Below are 16,205 nucleotides of genomic sequence, written 5' to 3'. Positions count from 1 at the left end.
AATATTCTTTAGGCATTGTGGCATTGGATTTTCATTCAGGCTACAAAAACCTTTAAAACAAATAAATAGTAACTATTGACATTAAATGTTTAAAATTGTGTGTGTGTGTATTATGTTGTAAATATGCTTAATACTTAAAATGATCAAATTTACAAAACAAAAAAAGCCTACCCTCTGAAATTCCTCCATACTGGCAAGTCTCTCTTTCCAGTTAGCTGAGTCCAACTGTTCAAGACAGGATGCAGGAAGTACTTCGGCTGCCCGCTCTTCACACACCTCAATCTGAAATAAAAATGTGAACGGTAAAATGTTTCTTATGGGGATCAGTGTCAAGTTACAAAACATTATAAGTCATTACTCCTTACAAAAAATGAATAAATAAAACAAAAACTGCATAAGGCATTTTCTTTAATGCAAACCAAATAAGGTAATCAACACTTTTTGGCTTTGGTGGTCCAGCGAAAAACAAGGGAACGCTTTGTGTGTGTGCGTGTAAGGGATGGGACAAGATCTCGTAAGATAAGAGATCGCGAAATCGAACGCCACGACTCAAACATCATTAGCTTACATAATTAAAAAAAATATTAAGTACTTATGGCTAGGAGCAGCAATGGATTCATTAGGTGGCCACTTCAGGATAGTAACGGTACTTTAGACAAATGCATACTGAAAATCAGATAAGCGAGTGAAAAAATAGGCGGATAGCTTGTCACTGGACAACACCAAAGCTATTGTGAGCAATGAAATGCCATAAAGCTCTAAAGGTTCAGACTTACCGACAGTTCGCTTTCTGTGAAGTCTTTACTTTCAGTGTTCTTTTTGGGTTTCCCACTGGCAGCAGAAACTACTTTGCCTTTCTTTGGTGGTCCAGCAGACTGCTTAAAAAAAAAAAGGGGGGGGGGGGGGGTGTTCACAATGTATAGCTATCATCTATACAGTTAACCAATGTCTCAGGGTAGTTCAAGTGGTTTAAGTTCAAGCCATACTCCATGATCCAACAATTAAACTATGACAAAGTGAAGATGTTACCTTGCTGGTGGCTGCAGCTGAGGTCTTCTTAGGTGGGGCAGAGGTTTTAGTTTGGGCTTCAGGGGATACTTTAGAGGCTGGCTTTTTTTCTACAGCTCGTCCACTTCCCGTAGCTTTCTTCCCTCCAGGAAGTTCTACTTTATCAGCACACTCTTTTATCTGTCATCAAACAACCCAGGAACACATAAGTAACAAGGCTCAACTGTTTGACTGATTATAATAATTTCACCTTATCAAGTTTTAGCTTATCCAAATCAGCCAGGTAAGGGTTCACAGCTTTCTCGCCAACCACTTTCATGGCAGTCCCCAAAGCTTCAAAGGCCGCATCACGCACTTCTGGAGCAGAGTCATTCACTTGCTGATGGAGAAAAAGTAAGTACAGATGTGGAGATAATCAGGCTTATCTTATGTTCTTTATACACAGTCTCTGACACAAGTCTTGTGGCTCGGGTAACAGTTCACCTCAAGTACGCCTAAAAGATATTTCAAACCAGTTTTGTTTTTTTTAAACAATAGTTCATTTCAATACCAAAAACTTATAAATTATATTTTTGTGTCAAATAAAACTAATGAAAAACATTCTTATGTTCATATTGTAATGTAATGGTAATGACCAGACACACATCCATTTTGAACGAATGCGGTCTTCCAACTTGTGGAAGTTTTACAGATATTAAATAAGACTATTACAACACTACCTAAATCTCTGATGATGTGCAAAATACTTTTGTATTGGAAGTCAATCATTTGTTCAACTGTCACATTACTCTGCAAGTGACAAAATTATTGTCTAGCCAAAATGTGACCAAATGACCAAATTCATTGGAGTATCAAACATAATTCAAAAGGTTTTTAAAACTATTTCTAAAACTAATGGATGACACAAAAGTCAGGTTATTGGTTGTTGTTTCTACACAAATGATAAGAGACAAGACTTGTCAGAGACTGTAATGTGAATGCGAGTACCTTTACAAGGGCAGCACAGAAGGGTTTGAGTACACTCTTGGGCAGTGTGGCTTGAGTGCAGTGTCTAAAAGAGCGGGCCAAAAAAAGAGAGGCTTGCTGCTTTATGGAAGGGTTTTTATTATCCATTACTGCCAGGACGTCCTCAGACAGATTTTGAAGAGTGGTCTAGGAGAGAGAGTGGCACATTACATTAAATGTACAAAAATACAGAAATAAAACTTCCCAAAACACAAGTAGGAAGCAGGATTAATGAGATTTGATTTCTTTTACACAGTGATAAAAATATTTGTCGGATACAAAAAAAAGTTATCACCGTTGGTTAGGAGCAGCGTGCATCTTCTCTTATAGAAAAAAAAAAAATATTTTGTTGGTTGCACTATTTTGATTGCCTGACTTAACCACCCGTCATGCAGTAACTTAACGATTTGAATTGAGATTTGACACCATTTATAATAAAATCTTACTTATCATGTTAACATTTCAGAATTGACAGATTAAATTAAGACATCTTTTTTGCCAACTACCTAAGTAAGGCCTTGTTTTATATTCAGTGCATTTTAATACTTAGCGGTCAGGAAGATCCCTGTACAATATATATGATATAGGGAGGAAACAATTCCTCATTTCGAAGTAGATGGAATTTACAGACCGAATAAATAATTCAATGCTCAGATGGTTATCTTAAAGGAGCCACAACATGAAAACTCATGGCTTTTTACCATGTTCCAAAGTTGATTTCTCACCTTTATCACTCTCAAAATGTTATTTTCCTTTATTGATGCATTCCTAAGCATGCCTTGCTTATTCAGCGCTCGCCCCACCCATGCGGATGAAAACAGCTTGAGGTGCGCTTAATGACAACAGGAGCAAGACAGTGCAAGGCATGTGCAAGAGAAAACACATGCCGGCCTTAACGATGCCTTTTAGTTTAGTTTTGGCTCCAGAGCTGAGGAGGAGATTCAGCCAAATAAATAGCAACGTTTCATTTAATTGCTACAACTTTTTACTGTAAAAAATGCCGAAGTGGACAAAATACATGTTTGGGGGCACACAGACAGACACAACATCAGTAGTAAATAATTCAACCGCAGACGGAACTATTGTTATGAATACTTGGTTCCCACAGGGACTGATTTGATGTAAGGAATGCGTGTTAGTGAGACCGATTTATTGATGCCGGTTCGCATTTCAATGTCAGTAAAACGACGTTTTTGGCCCCGTATTCATGCTATTGGATAATTCTCCATCAGCCACGAGCATCGTGAAAATAAGCGGTCAAGATGATGGATGCATGTTGCGTGGCCCGTCGGTATTGACCGATGTCATGAAGGGGGCAAGGCGGCCACACGGTAAGAGGCGCAGTATCTGCAAACAAGGTGTTTTACTTCCTGGTAAGAAATATCGGTACAATAAAACTCATATTTAATCAGTAAATAAATACCCAATGTGCGTCATGTCATTTACATGCACATATTACACAGTGGAAAGAATAAAATATCAGGTTATTGGTCCTTTAATTTCATTAGCATTGCGTGACTTATAGTGTATAACTCAACAGAATACTAGTCTACATGATAAACTGGATTGCCAAATAAATTCAAAAGGGTCACAAAAAGTTGCAACCAGTGAATGTCCTTCTAATGTAATCGATGCATATGGTTTACATGAAATACCACTACTTTCTGAAATACCCTTTTCACAGGTGATTAAATGAGTTATTCTGTGCTTGAGTTGGTGTATATTTACTGTAAGAAAAATGGCGTCGATGGCCTCTTGAAGGGCTTGGACAACCTGAAGCTTCTTCTCTTTAAACTTTTCCAGGATAGTTGGAACAACCTGCAATTGCACCTCTTATTTAGGGCTCATTTGCATTAATAATAAAATACACTCGATTCATGCTGGATCATTCTCTATTTTCCGGTGTTGCTTTACAACTAAATTATTCTTACAACTTACCTGTCCTGCATATGTCCCAAACTTCTTCCTGAGACCGGAGGCCAGTCCAGCCAAACATTTAGCTGCCATTGAAACCAGCATGACATTGGCATCTTTCCCCACAACCTATAACACATCAGACAGTACAATATGCGAAAATTGTAATACAGCCTCCAATAACAATACTTTTGTTCTTTGTCATACAACTAGTTTTAAGACAGGGGGTTATACCTGTGAGTGCAGTTTCCCAGGATTAATAATAAATGTATCACGCACGTTGTTACCTCAACTAGTCTGGCTAAAAGTATTTGCCCCCTCCCTTATTTGTGTTTGTAGCACATTTTTCACTCTCAAAGGTTTCCTTTCAAATAGGAGGTAATAGGATATACAAAATGCAGTTTTTAAATGACAATTTGTCTCAAGGGGGACTAACACGAAACCGGGGCAATGTTTGCAAATAAATTAATGACCATATTTTCCGGACTATAAACCGCACTGGTATATAAGCCGCAGCAGCAAAAATGACAAAAATGAATATTATTAAAAATATATTTAAATATATTTTTAATAATATATTTTAAAAAGCCATTGATTCACATCTTTGCAGTTCTATTTCATAGTTGTTTCATAAACTGACTCCTTGAGCAGATACGGGCTCAAATCATGAGGAAAAAGTCGCGGTTTATAGTCCGAAAAATACGTTATTTAGAAACTTCACTTTATATATCCTTGGCTTGTCTCAGTGTTAGCTAAATATTGGTTTGATGAAGTGAAACCTCTGTGAGTGATAAATATGCATACAAATACAGAAATCAGGAAGGTGGCAAAAATTTTCACAGAACTGTGTGTAAGCCAAAGTTTCTATCGTGAAATAAAATGCAAACACATTTTAAAACCTGTACGGGCTGGTTTAAACTTGAACTGACTGGTATCTCTATACCAGTGTAACCACTGCTCTTAGCTTACCATAGAGACCCAGCAATACATTAGGCGAAAGTGAACAAGGCAAACAACTCCAATACGTACCTTCTTGAGTGCTCTAACAAGATCTCCGTAATCCCCGCTCTCCAGTTTTGGATTCTTTGACAGAGATTCCACTGCTTCCAGAGCTTCTTTTCTCTCCTGCCACTTTTTAGCTTCCTGAAGAAAAGAGGCAGAATTTACAACTAAATTATAGTTGAAGAATGCAATAAATAACCTCGATACTTTAGGGGTGCATATGACCACTGCAGACACACTTTAAGGAATATGAAACAGATTTATCCATTTTCAGGAGTAAAAGATAAACATTTTGTCTATATTTGGATTATTTTTAACATACAATTAATACCTTTTTAAAGCACGGTTTCCCCACTTGCTGTTGACTGAAAATTCACGTGTGCTAAAGGCTGAGGTAATGACCCATCATGACTGACCTGTTTTCTGGGTTTGGTCATATGCCTTTCACAAGCTAAGCTGTAACAGAGCCTTGAGCACATAAGTCATTTTCAGTCACTGGCAAGTGGAGAAAATGTTTTAAAAGGTGTTATTTGTAGTTGTTGTTTTGTTTTGTTATTGGTTATTTTTTCGCAGTAGGGATGGGACAAGATATCGCAAGATGAGATTTCACGAGGTCGAACACCATGAAATTTCTCCCTCCGGCATGCCACGAGATTCATTTTATTTTCACTTTTTTGGAGGATACGGCTTACTGAGCCAGAAGTGCAATGGACAAGTGTAAGTGTTACAGTCGTATAGTAGGTAACGGTATGCACCTAACCTAATCTACAAAACAGTTCTAACAAGCAGTCAATAAGAAAGGCTTTTGCATCGCCACTGGACCCATAAAGTGCGAGAGCTACCAAAATAACACGGGATATTTGTATATACATCGGGCTCGATATGAAGCCATTCTCGACAGTGGAAGGCAGTGGATTTCGGCAGCTTATTCACACACACCCTTGACCGCTGAATGAGGCTCCATCACGACATCACTTTAGGCGCACAGTAGTTCCAACACTTTACAAGAAAACCAAAGCTGAGGTAATTGATGCCATGAAAGATGCAAGTATCTTTGCCATCACAACTGACTCTTTTGCTTGCGGCTATGTCAAAAGTGCGCCTTTCCATCCCTGCGACATCAGTTGGCAGTGAGCATCTCTTTTTCCACAGCAGGTGGTATATTTACTGCCCAAAGAGAAAAATTGAACCCTGATAATGTTGACATGCTTGTATTTCTAAAAAAGAACATGAACATTGAAAAGTAAACAAATGTTAGTTTGCTGCACCACGGATGGCTCGTTGTGGTGCCCAGAAGTAAAATCACTATTGTAGTTACTCAATATTGTGGTTAATATTTGCATTAATGTTTTTTTTATTTAATGTTTGGCACTTTAAACAATTTTTTCATTGAATTATGAAAGAGCTCAGCTGCTACTTTTCTTGAAGCAGCGTGTGAAAAGGAAGTGTTTTATTTTGTTCATGTTCATCTATTCTGAGAAATCTCACCTGCATCTTTGGTTATTGCAGCAGGATATGGAAAAACTTAAGATACTTTATTGCAGCCTGCTCAATCAAAAAATCCTTTTGAAATTTGAAAGTTGATATTAGCAGTTATTTTTGTTTTTTGAAAATTTTGCAAGTGTTATATCTCGTTCTCGTGGACTCAATCTTGTGAGATATCTCATCTTGTGGGATTTGTACAGTATCTCATCCCATACACAGTTCTCAGATCAATTGTAGGCTAAATATTAACATTTTATTGCTGAAAATGGCAAAATGGGTTTTGTACATTGTTAAGGTAACTTTACTCACAATTTTATCATAAAAGTCTTTGGGTATCTTGGAAAGAATATCCACAGCTTCCATTAGCTCATAAGGGTCCATTGATGCCACTGCTTCTTCCTCTTCATCTTCTGTAAAAAGCAGGTTACAAGGGAAACCAATCAGACGGGTTTAACAACACTTAAAATTTGCATAACAAAACTTGATTAAAACTCATTCTTAGATTTCTTTCTTGCAAATAAAAATAGCAGAAACAGCCTTTTTGTGGCTTTTTTTTTTTGAAAAGCTGGAATTGCATTTAAACGTCTACATTTTTGCACAATATATCATCCACAGGGCTGTTGCCTATGCTCAATAAGGGCTCGTGGGTGAACTGATTTTTTTCTTACGTGACCATAAAAACATAAATAAAAATATTTTATTTACACAGAGTCATTGAGAGAATTATTGGTTGTGATATTCTTGAGAAATTTTAAAAAATATGAAAATTCAGATAAATTGTTCAAGAATTTGTATAAGACGGCAGCTGCATGTGATGCGATTAAAAAGTTTGGTACAACAAAGCATGTGCCAATATTCGGACTTTTAAAAGTCAGTTATTTAAATCCGTCCAAATCTGTCAAAAGCGTTCGGTTGTTTTGTTTTCTTTCCTCTGCCGCGTTGTAAGCCTTTACGGGCAATTGCAGTGTGCAGTGGGCGCCTCCTCCCATTGAGTCTCATTGCGGCAGGAAAATCATATTGGCCATTTACTGCTTTGTGGTCTTTAGTATCAAAATAATTTTGCTCCTGTGGCTAACTACTGTGGGCAACGTGGCTAACATGTTATCATATGCTACTTTCACGGAGCATTTTATATGCTATCGCTCTACAGTAGGTAGGACACAAGCTGTCCAGCCTGCTCGAGTGTGGCTTAACAAGGTGGGGGAAAAAAATCCAACTTTACCTCCCGTCCAAACAAATAAAGTCGGCTATGGTGTAAGTTTTCGGTTTTCGAAAAACAGCAGGTATCGTTGCAAGTAGGTTATGAGCTAGTGGTGAGTGAGCAAGAGAGAGAAAGCAAGACAAACCAAGCGTGAATGGGGAAATAGACTCTTGTCAAGATGAAATGGCAGATTCCACATTGCACTATTAATTCATAAACATAGTAGTTGAATGTTTGATTAATAATAATTTAAAAAAAAAACTGCCATCATTCAATGGTAGTTAATTTCAAATTAAGTAAGTGCCCATATTTCTGTTTAAATTGGATGTGTTCAATCAGATAGAATTCATGTATACGTTTAATGGTCAACAAAAGTTTGTTTTGATTTTATTTATTTAATTTAGCATGGTAAATGTTTGTTATTGTCACAAATTATGTCTTTTATATTTTGTTTAAAAATAAAACTTTCTATAATGTAGAAAAATGCTTATACTGTACAGCAAAAAGTTTAATTCAGTACCGTGATTTTTTTTGCTAAAGGTTAGTATGCCATCAGAAACTGTTTTCGTGCCATGCCTAGGTGCAACTACCTTCAGTGTTGGAGCAATCAAGAAAAATTTGGTGCACGCGTGAAAAACTTTAGTTGGAGCCCAGAACCATAGCAAAAAAAAACAACAACAAAAAAACAACTACATTAAATTGCAAGAATGAATATTATAAGCAATATTGATTGAACTACATTGTTAAGTAAAAACAAAGTACAATTCGCGCAACATTCATTAGCAATGTTTTTTTTTTTTGTTTGTTTGTTATTTTAAAATACCAGATTCTTCTCCTTGTGCTTGTTGTTGTTGAAACTTGGCCTTTAAGTCTTGTTGGGAGCGCAGGAACCTGCTTTGCTTGGGTGGGCTTGAAGGTAACTTCACCCACTCCTCTTCAAGCTCCTTCAGCTGCAGATGAGGCAATGACACAGTGTCATTTAATGCACTAGTTCAAAAAGTAGTTTCAGTGGGGTTTGTTTCCAGAGATGATCATGTCCCACCAGCACAGAGTTGATATTCTGCAGAGAAGGTCTCAAAGCATCTCGAATCCATTTGTAGATTTCGACAGCAAGCAGCTTTGCCTCGTCTCGCACTGCCTTCTCTCTGGACTCAAACTGTTTGGGTAAAACCTTCACTATCGGCTTCAAAGTCATGATCTTGGATCCAAACTCACTGAAAGACACCCGAGGAAAAATTATTCATATATTTAAGTTTTGAGAACATTGTTTCAATGGGTAGATTGACTGTAGTAGTCACACATCTCAAGTAGATACAAGTTCGACTTATCTTCACAAATATCTCAACTGGCTTTTTGCAAACCAAATGATGAAATAAAAAATGTCATAAAATGTGTTTTCTTTACAGTGATATTCTCTATGGGGCAAAACAAAACTGACCTTAGAGCTTTCCTGAGAGTCTCAATACAGGCCACAACTATTTTGGGGTTCTTGTTGTCCAGCCCTTTCAGAAGCTCATCTTGCACCACCTCGGCTTTTTCAATCTCAATGTACATCAGACAGATTTCCGTGCCTAGCTCTTTAGCCCGGGCCTTTGGCTGGTTAAACACTTTGGTCACGACCCCTGACACCACATCACCTGTTGTTCTGTAAAAAAGAAAAATCAGCTCCATGTCTTTTCAGATCTAATAACGAATACAGTACTTATGTACAAGAATAATGCAAACTCCACACAGGAAGGCCGGAGCCAGAAGCGAACACAAAACTACTGCATACAAGGTGAACATGCAAACCAGTTTGCCACGGTGCCACGTGCAAGACGCATAAATTAGTTGCACAGCGGTTGACTGGGTTGTACACAAATGAACTGTCGTTCAAATGCAATTTGGGACAGTCAGCAGGCGATTGATTCTCAATTTATTGAGTCCACGTGTTTACATTTGAATTTACGAATTAAATTTACTATGCAAGCCTTTTAGTTTCGAGGCTTGTACTGTATTAACCGTGCATTCTCCTGTATAATTACAGTGGAATATAACACTAATCAATTTTTTTTATTATCATTAATTTGAGCAGCAGCAATACATTGACTCTACTGAGGTGAATAGACGGTAATCCAGAAATGCAATTGTATACAAAATAAAGTCATCACAACTTTTATGCTACTGCATTACATACTGTATGTGTCGAATTCCAGACCTCGATTCAGCGGTTTGTCAGGTTTTCGCTCCTCAACACACCCGATTCAAATGATTAGCTCATTAGTAAGCTCTGCAGGCACTTGAAAATGGTCTTATTCATTTGAATAAGGGGTGTTTGAGAATCAAAGTTAGAAAGCATGCAGGATGTCAGCCCTCAAAGGCAGGAGTTTAACACCTGTGTCACAGTATATACCGTGGCCAGTTTAAGTTATGACAGGGCCATCACACCTTGGCTCAATTGTGACATGTGACAATAAATCTCTTTGAATCTTTGAATTGTGGCTTTGGGCACAGCAAACTTTCAGACCCTGTTGTATGAATTATTTTGAGACCTTTTTGTGTTTGGCACCAAAATACATTCATATTCAATGTCCATAAGTTTAAAACACTTTAATCACTGCATTTTTTTTTTAATAGCTGCATTTCTTATTTATTTAAGGATTTTGGAACTGAACTTTTCATTACTTACTTGACAGCAACGTGGGCATTCTCAATGTAGGCCAGGGCTGCTTCAAGGCCTTTAAGCTGCACAACTGCATTTGACTCTGTGACAAACTTCTTTATCAGGCCGAGGTACTTCCCCCACTCTGGACTCTTTTCATCATCTATCCTATTGAACAACTGCAGCGCTTCTTCATAACCGTTTAGACGGGCTTTCCACACCTGGAAATCAAAAGGTTCACAGTAAATGTATAAATGCACAAACTGGATTTTGGATCCTAGCTCAAGTCTAGTCCTACATTTTGGGTGGCCAATACCCCACAAAAAAAGGTACAAAGGCTAAGAACCACTGGTATGGAGCATCATTTCACCAGACAATTATCAGAAAACAAGTACCTTATGTTCGCATTTCTGGTCAATGGGAAGCTTCATCCATTCATTATCGTCCCCCATTTTGCCACTTGCAGCGGCAGGCTTCCCCAAAAGGTACTCAACTGGAAAATCAACACAATTTTAAGGATAGCTAAACTCAGTAGAATATGGATAAACCATCTATTCATCAGCTTATAACAACTAAGTAAAAGTGTGAAACCAGTGAAGCCTTTCAGCCGTTAAAAACAAAGTCAAGACTTTTGCATTTGAGTGTACAGTTGAAACTCAGGTTAACGTCAATACATTTTATTTGTAGAAAAACTACTTCTATCCCCAATTCACAGATGAACAATTACCAGAACTTTTGCAATTGTTACAGATTGAGACAGCGTTGAGATGATCAGAGCAGCAGTGGAAATTTGTATATACCTTCAAAACATAGACATGCTAATGTGAATTGCATCCTAAAGGGCATAGCAAGAATTCACTTTAATTTGTCTGGCATTTGCTGCTACTGTACCTGCTGTAGTAGCTGCTAAAAAAAACATGCTTATGGACTATTTAAATCTGGTATTTCTATATTGTGGATTTCACTTATTGTGAGGGTGGATTGGAGTGCATGATGAAGTTAGGATTCCTGTGTTACAAATTTATGAACATAAAAAATGTTTAATACTATAACTTAGTCTTAGCACATTTGTGCACATAGGTCAGTTAAAAGTGTTTACATTTTATCATACATTGTTTTATTTCTTGCATAACTTACAGTGTTCCAGGTCATTTTGATTGACAGTACTTTTTTTAAAATCTATTTATAAGTCTTCAATTTCTTTAATGTTACTGTATATCTGTTTCAAAATGGAGTTCATGCAGAACGTCTCAAAATATGGTCATGTCTTCAACGGCATGACTTAGCTACTTGACCCCACTCCTTGCACTCAAAAGCATTAGCACTTAATGAATGAATGTGTGGTAATGGTGGGGCATTACTTCCCATTTTATATTGATTAAGGTCCATCAAGCAAAAACGGTTTGGTGAGGAACTTCTAAAGGTGAATCTCCCTAAGGTTCCACACTTCAGTTCGCCAAAATTTGAGAAACACTACATGCTTATCTTAAATAAAATGAAGTTGACCCAAGAAGAACTCAGAAAATCACACCATACCTTGGAAGAGCACTATTAATTTTTGGGCATGTATTTGGCTTTTGTTCTTGCCTTCCTGTGGCAACGCTAACCCTAATCCAATTAATGAAATAAAAATGTTTTTTCTCAAAACGGCCTAGTTTAGTCAGCATCAAATAAATACACGGTGTGTGTGTGTGTATATATATATATATATATATATATATATATATATATATATATATATATATATATATATACACACACACACACACATCAAATCAACCATATCACTCTGCACTCTGGCAAACAGGTAACTAAGTATCTGTTCATTTTTCTTCCGGCTCATGATGTGTTTTGCCTCTTACCTTCTATTTGTGACAAGTTACAAAGATCCAGACTCAACATTTAGAGCACATGAAGAGTAGACTAGAGAGATTATTATTATTATATGCTATTATGTCACGAATGCACTTTGCTTATTTTGTTTTTTTTACATGTTTTGACATTGCACATAGAGTGACATGGTAAAATAAGAACTTTAACTTTATATTATTAAATTATGCTAGTTAGCCTAGATGCTAAGAATTAGTTAAATCCACGATCACAGACACCCTCAGACAACTAAAGATGAGAGTTAAGTGGCCTGCTTGTTTTGTTAGATACATTGAAGAAACCTTTAGTAAAAGCAGAAATAAACTTGACCACATTATAATCAGAACAACAAACATTTAAAGTAGTTGTGTACACAAAACCATTACACTAATACCACATTAGAGTCAGAATAACAAACATCTGATGTAGTTTTGTAAAGAAAGCCCTTACACTAATACCGATATCTAAACACTATAATATAGTGCTTTTAACAGGTGAATCTCTCACGCACACGCATACTAGAAGACGGAACAAATATACACATTCAGTTTAGTTAATTTAATTTCAAATTAAATCAGCACTTCTAAGTTCACGCGTGTAGGTGTTAGTTATACAAATAGCGAACTCATGTACATTGTGGATTATGACTTCGGCTTTTTGATTATGCAATATCAATGGTTGAAGGAACGTGCAGTTTTTAGGTCGCCTGATAAGTGACTATTTTGGAGGTACAAAATTTCGCACGGCCTGGCGCCAGTGTTGTGAATTCACTCAGACCTGCAACACCACTTTGTTCCATGGATCGGGTGTTATGATACATTGTTAACTGTTTGTTGGAACAGTTTTAAGACGTTTTGCATTTGGTTTGTTTTTTTAAGCGGGTGAACGTCATGCACTCAACATCAACAGTGACAAGCAAGCTAGCGCGCATCACCGTTCATTCATGGTGAAGACATTTCGACTGGAAAAGCAAGACCTACTCGTATACCCTTACTAAGCAACGAATGTTGAAGAAATAAATAAAAAGTGAACAAGCTTTGATGTACAGTATATGCCAACCGTGTAGCTGCCACGGAAGACGCGTTTTGTTCACTGCGGACGATAGCCACCTTTAGCTGCTCTACGAGCTAACCATCGGCGCCAACACAAACAGGCCTATCAACGCAATGCCTCTCAACTAAAACCCGCTAATCTATGGCACTGTCAATCTGCCGAATACACCCTTTAACCAAGAAGAGACACCTATTACTTTTATATTGAACAAATACCTGTTTATGGGTTCTTGGAGACCGTGATGCTAGACGTCGGGTGGTGAGACTGACGTGAAATGCAACCACCTCGATCGAGATTTACCCACCTCGATCGACTCAAAATGCAACATCCGGGGAATAATAAAAAAAACTACACACTGGACCACGTGCTAGAGAACTAAACTCTCTTGTATTTAGTGTTGACTATGTTATTATGACATTATGCTCTGTTTTTCAAAATATGGTGCATATTTGGGAGAGAATTTCAATCAATTAACGCTATGGTATTCGCCACTTCCGGTGTAACGCTGTTCGTTAAATCCAACTTGTTTTAATTTGAATCGTCTCCAAGGGCGGAGAAAGAATGGGCGAGTCTGAGCGTTGTTATTATGATTCCATACTCGGTAATTATTTTTTAATTTATTTATTCGTTTTATAAATAGATTATAATATACTGTACCACTGATCAGCTACTGTTACAAGAATCGCGCGCATCTTATTTATTGTATTTATATGGGCGTTGGGGACATGTATTTCTTGTGTCAAAAGTCGAACACCGATTGGTCAAATTTGAACCAAAACCCCACCCTAAGGGGGTAACTTTCAATAGAGGAACTTTTTAATTGGTCTAGGAAAATAAACATGAAACGAGTTAGAACATCTTGAAATTTGACTACGTTGCGTTTTTGTATGCAACTGTATGTACACACACAGTTATGTTGATTGCTTGTGTGTATACATATATATATATATATATATATATATATATATATATATATATATATATATATATATATATATATATATATATGTGTGTGTGTGTGTGTGTGTGTGTGTGTGTGTGTGTGTGTGTGTGTGTGTGTGTGTGTGTGTGTGTGTGTGTGTGTGTGTGTATAATTAAAATTGTAGGGTCTTCAATTGTCCAACCAGTGCTTAGGATACTGGTTACTGATAAAACTATGAAAGCCCTACCTGCACTCCACTGTATTAAATTATATGTACAGTATGTTTGTCACTCTCCTTGTAATATATATTACACAGTAGTTATTAACAAGACACTGTAAACCTTAAACTCCATATTTTACCCATCACAACAAACAATTATGCAGAAGTTGGCAATATTTCATAATGTTTGTAATATGACAGCTCATACTGTAGCAACATACAGTATTTGATCACTGCCAAATATGCTTCTCCTTTAAACCACAACCCAAACCACTTGCAATTTTTCCGAGGAGCTTTTACACGTGTCTGTATATGTTTTTGAACAATGACAATCTTAGAATGGACACAAGTAAAAATCAACCCTTCTGCAGTATTTTGACCATTTTTGGGTCATTTTTGCCCCACATCATCCTCACAGTATTTCAGCCAAGGGATGGCACACACCTGATAGTGTGATAATGAAGTAGTCATGCCATGTGAAATTTTGACCAGATGTCACCATCCGGGTGAAATGTAAGGACAACCAGGGCAATTTAAATCCGGATAATTTTCCCCTCTAGTAGAAATCAAATTCTGTCCATACAGCTGGATATAGTATAAAAAATACCAGTACACAAATATGCATAATGTGATTTTATTTATCCACAAACATGTTGCTAGGCAGAAGTAGTTCAGCCAAATTCTGTCCAGAAACAACTGACTTCCCTCTCTTAACGTCAACGGCATTAGCGTCTTTGGCGGCATATCTGGATCCAGCCTTCCTGTGTGGAGTTGGTATGTTCACCCTGTGCCTACATGGCTTTTCTTAGAGCACTCCAGTTTCCTTCCACATTCCAAAAACATGCATGGTCGGTGAATTGGACGCTCTAAATTGTCCTTAAGTGATTTGTGTGAGTAAATGTTTGTTCATCTTTGTGCGCCCTGTGATTGGCTGGCAACCACTTCAAAGTGTACCTACACCTAAGAAATAGGTCTCAAACTCCAGTCTTTGAGGGCCACAAACCTGCATGTTTTTCATGCCGCTCTCCTAAATTCACCTGATTCAAATGATTAGGATCATTTACAAGCTCTTGCAGCACTTCCTGATGAGCTAATAATTTGAATCAGGTGCGCTAATGACAGAAGCAATGGAAACATGCAGGATTGTGGCCCTCGAGGACTGGAGTTTGAGACCTATGCCCTAAAACAGGCATGTCAAAACTCAGTCCTCGAGGGCTACCTATCCGGCATGTTTTGGAGGTTTCTGTCCTCCTACCACACCTGATTCAAATGATCAGCTCATCAGCAAGCTCAGCGGAAGCCTGACAACAAACCCGATCATTTGAATCAGCTGCATTGGATGACGGAAATGTCAAAAACATGCAGGATAGGTGGCCCTCCACGATCGGGTTTGGACATGCCTGCCCTAAGACATCTGAGATAAGCATAAACTGGTAGCCCCTCGTAATACAGTGAACCTTCCTTAATCACAGTAGATACATTCCAGCCCCGGCCGCGACAGCTGAAAATCCCCCAAGTAGCGCCCCCACTTTTCACATTATAAAAAATAAATACCCCCCCCCCCCCCCAAAAAAAATGTTTTTGATTTTTTTTTTAAACGTGAAGTCTTCATGCTATACATATTATTTAAGACAAATATTACTGCAGTACACATATTTACTTAAATCTTAAATTGTTAAACCTGATACACAGTACAATAGTGCAGTGGTCCCCAACCCAAGGTCCGCGGACCGGTACCGGTCCGTGGATCAACTGGTACCGGGCCGCGTGGGCTGCACACGAAATAATGTTTTGGAGATGATTTAGTTTAATGGTACGCGTGCACCGAACGCAAACGAGGCGAACAAGCGAAGCGTTGTGTATCGTAGTCAATGGAGTTCGCGTG

At 37.8% G+C, this 16,205-nt stretch overlaps 1 protein-coding gene across 4 annotated transcripts in view; it reads right to left on the bottom strand.

The window, feature by feature from the left end:
- The window catches only part of ckap5 (cytoskeleton associated protein 5), a 35,929-nt gene extending 22,399 nt beyond the window's left edge, over positions 1–13,530 (bottom strand). For 3 of the 4 annotated variants that reach the window (XM_088416941.1, XM_088416943.1, XM_088416944.1), the window contains exons 1-15: positions 13,394–13,530; positions 10,652–10,749; positions 10,284–10,477; positions 9,054–9,260; positions 8,658–8,829; positions 8,439–8,565; positions 6,724–6,824; positions 4,957–5,070; positions 3,952–4,056; positions 3,742–3,831; positions 1,996–2,160; positions 1,259–1,387; positions 1,030–1,188; positions 777–878; positions 172–282 (exon numbers count right to left, since the gene is read on the bottom strand). In XM_088416941.1, the coding sequence (XP_088273067.1) occupies positions 172–282; positions 777–878; positions 1,030–1,188; positions 1,259–1,387; positions 1,996–2,160; positions 3,742–3,831; positions 3,952–4,056; positions 4,957–5,070; positions 6,724–6,824; positions 8,439–8,565; positions 8,658–8,829; positions 9,054–9,260; positions 10,284–10,477; positions 10,652–10,708 (1,833 nt within the window). In that variant the 5' untranslated portion in view covers positions 10,709–10,749; positions 13,394–13,530. The remainder of the gene's footprint in view (positions 1–171; positions 283–776; positions 879–1,029; positions 1,189–1,258; positions 1,388–1,995; positions 2,161–3,741; positions 3,832–3,951; positions 4,057–4,956; positions 5,071–6,723; positions 6,825–8,438; positions 8,566–8,657; positions 8,830–9,053; positions 9,261–10,283; positions 10,478–10,651; positions 10,750–13,393) is intronic. The other variant, XM_088416942.1, reaches the window with a different exon arrangement.
- Between the last annotated feature and the right edge of the window lie 2,675 nt (positions 13,531–16,205).

The sequence above is a fragment of the Hippichthys cyanospilos genome, chromosome 6, assembly GCF_059441005.1.
Source record: "Hippichthys cyanospilos isolate Australia breed blue-spotted pipefish chromosome 6, RoL_Hcya_1.0, whole genome shotgun sequence".
NCBI classification, from domain to species: domain Eukaryota; kingdom Metazoa; phylum Chordata; class Actinopteri; order Syngnathiformes; family Syngnathidae; genus Hippichthys; species Hippichthys cyanospilos.
The sequence above is the reverse complement of the archived record's forward strand: the minus strand, read 5'-3'. Positions and strand labels throughout refer to the sequence as shown.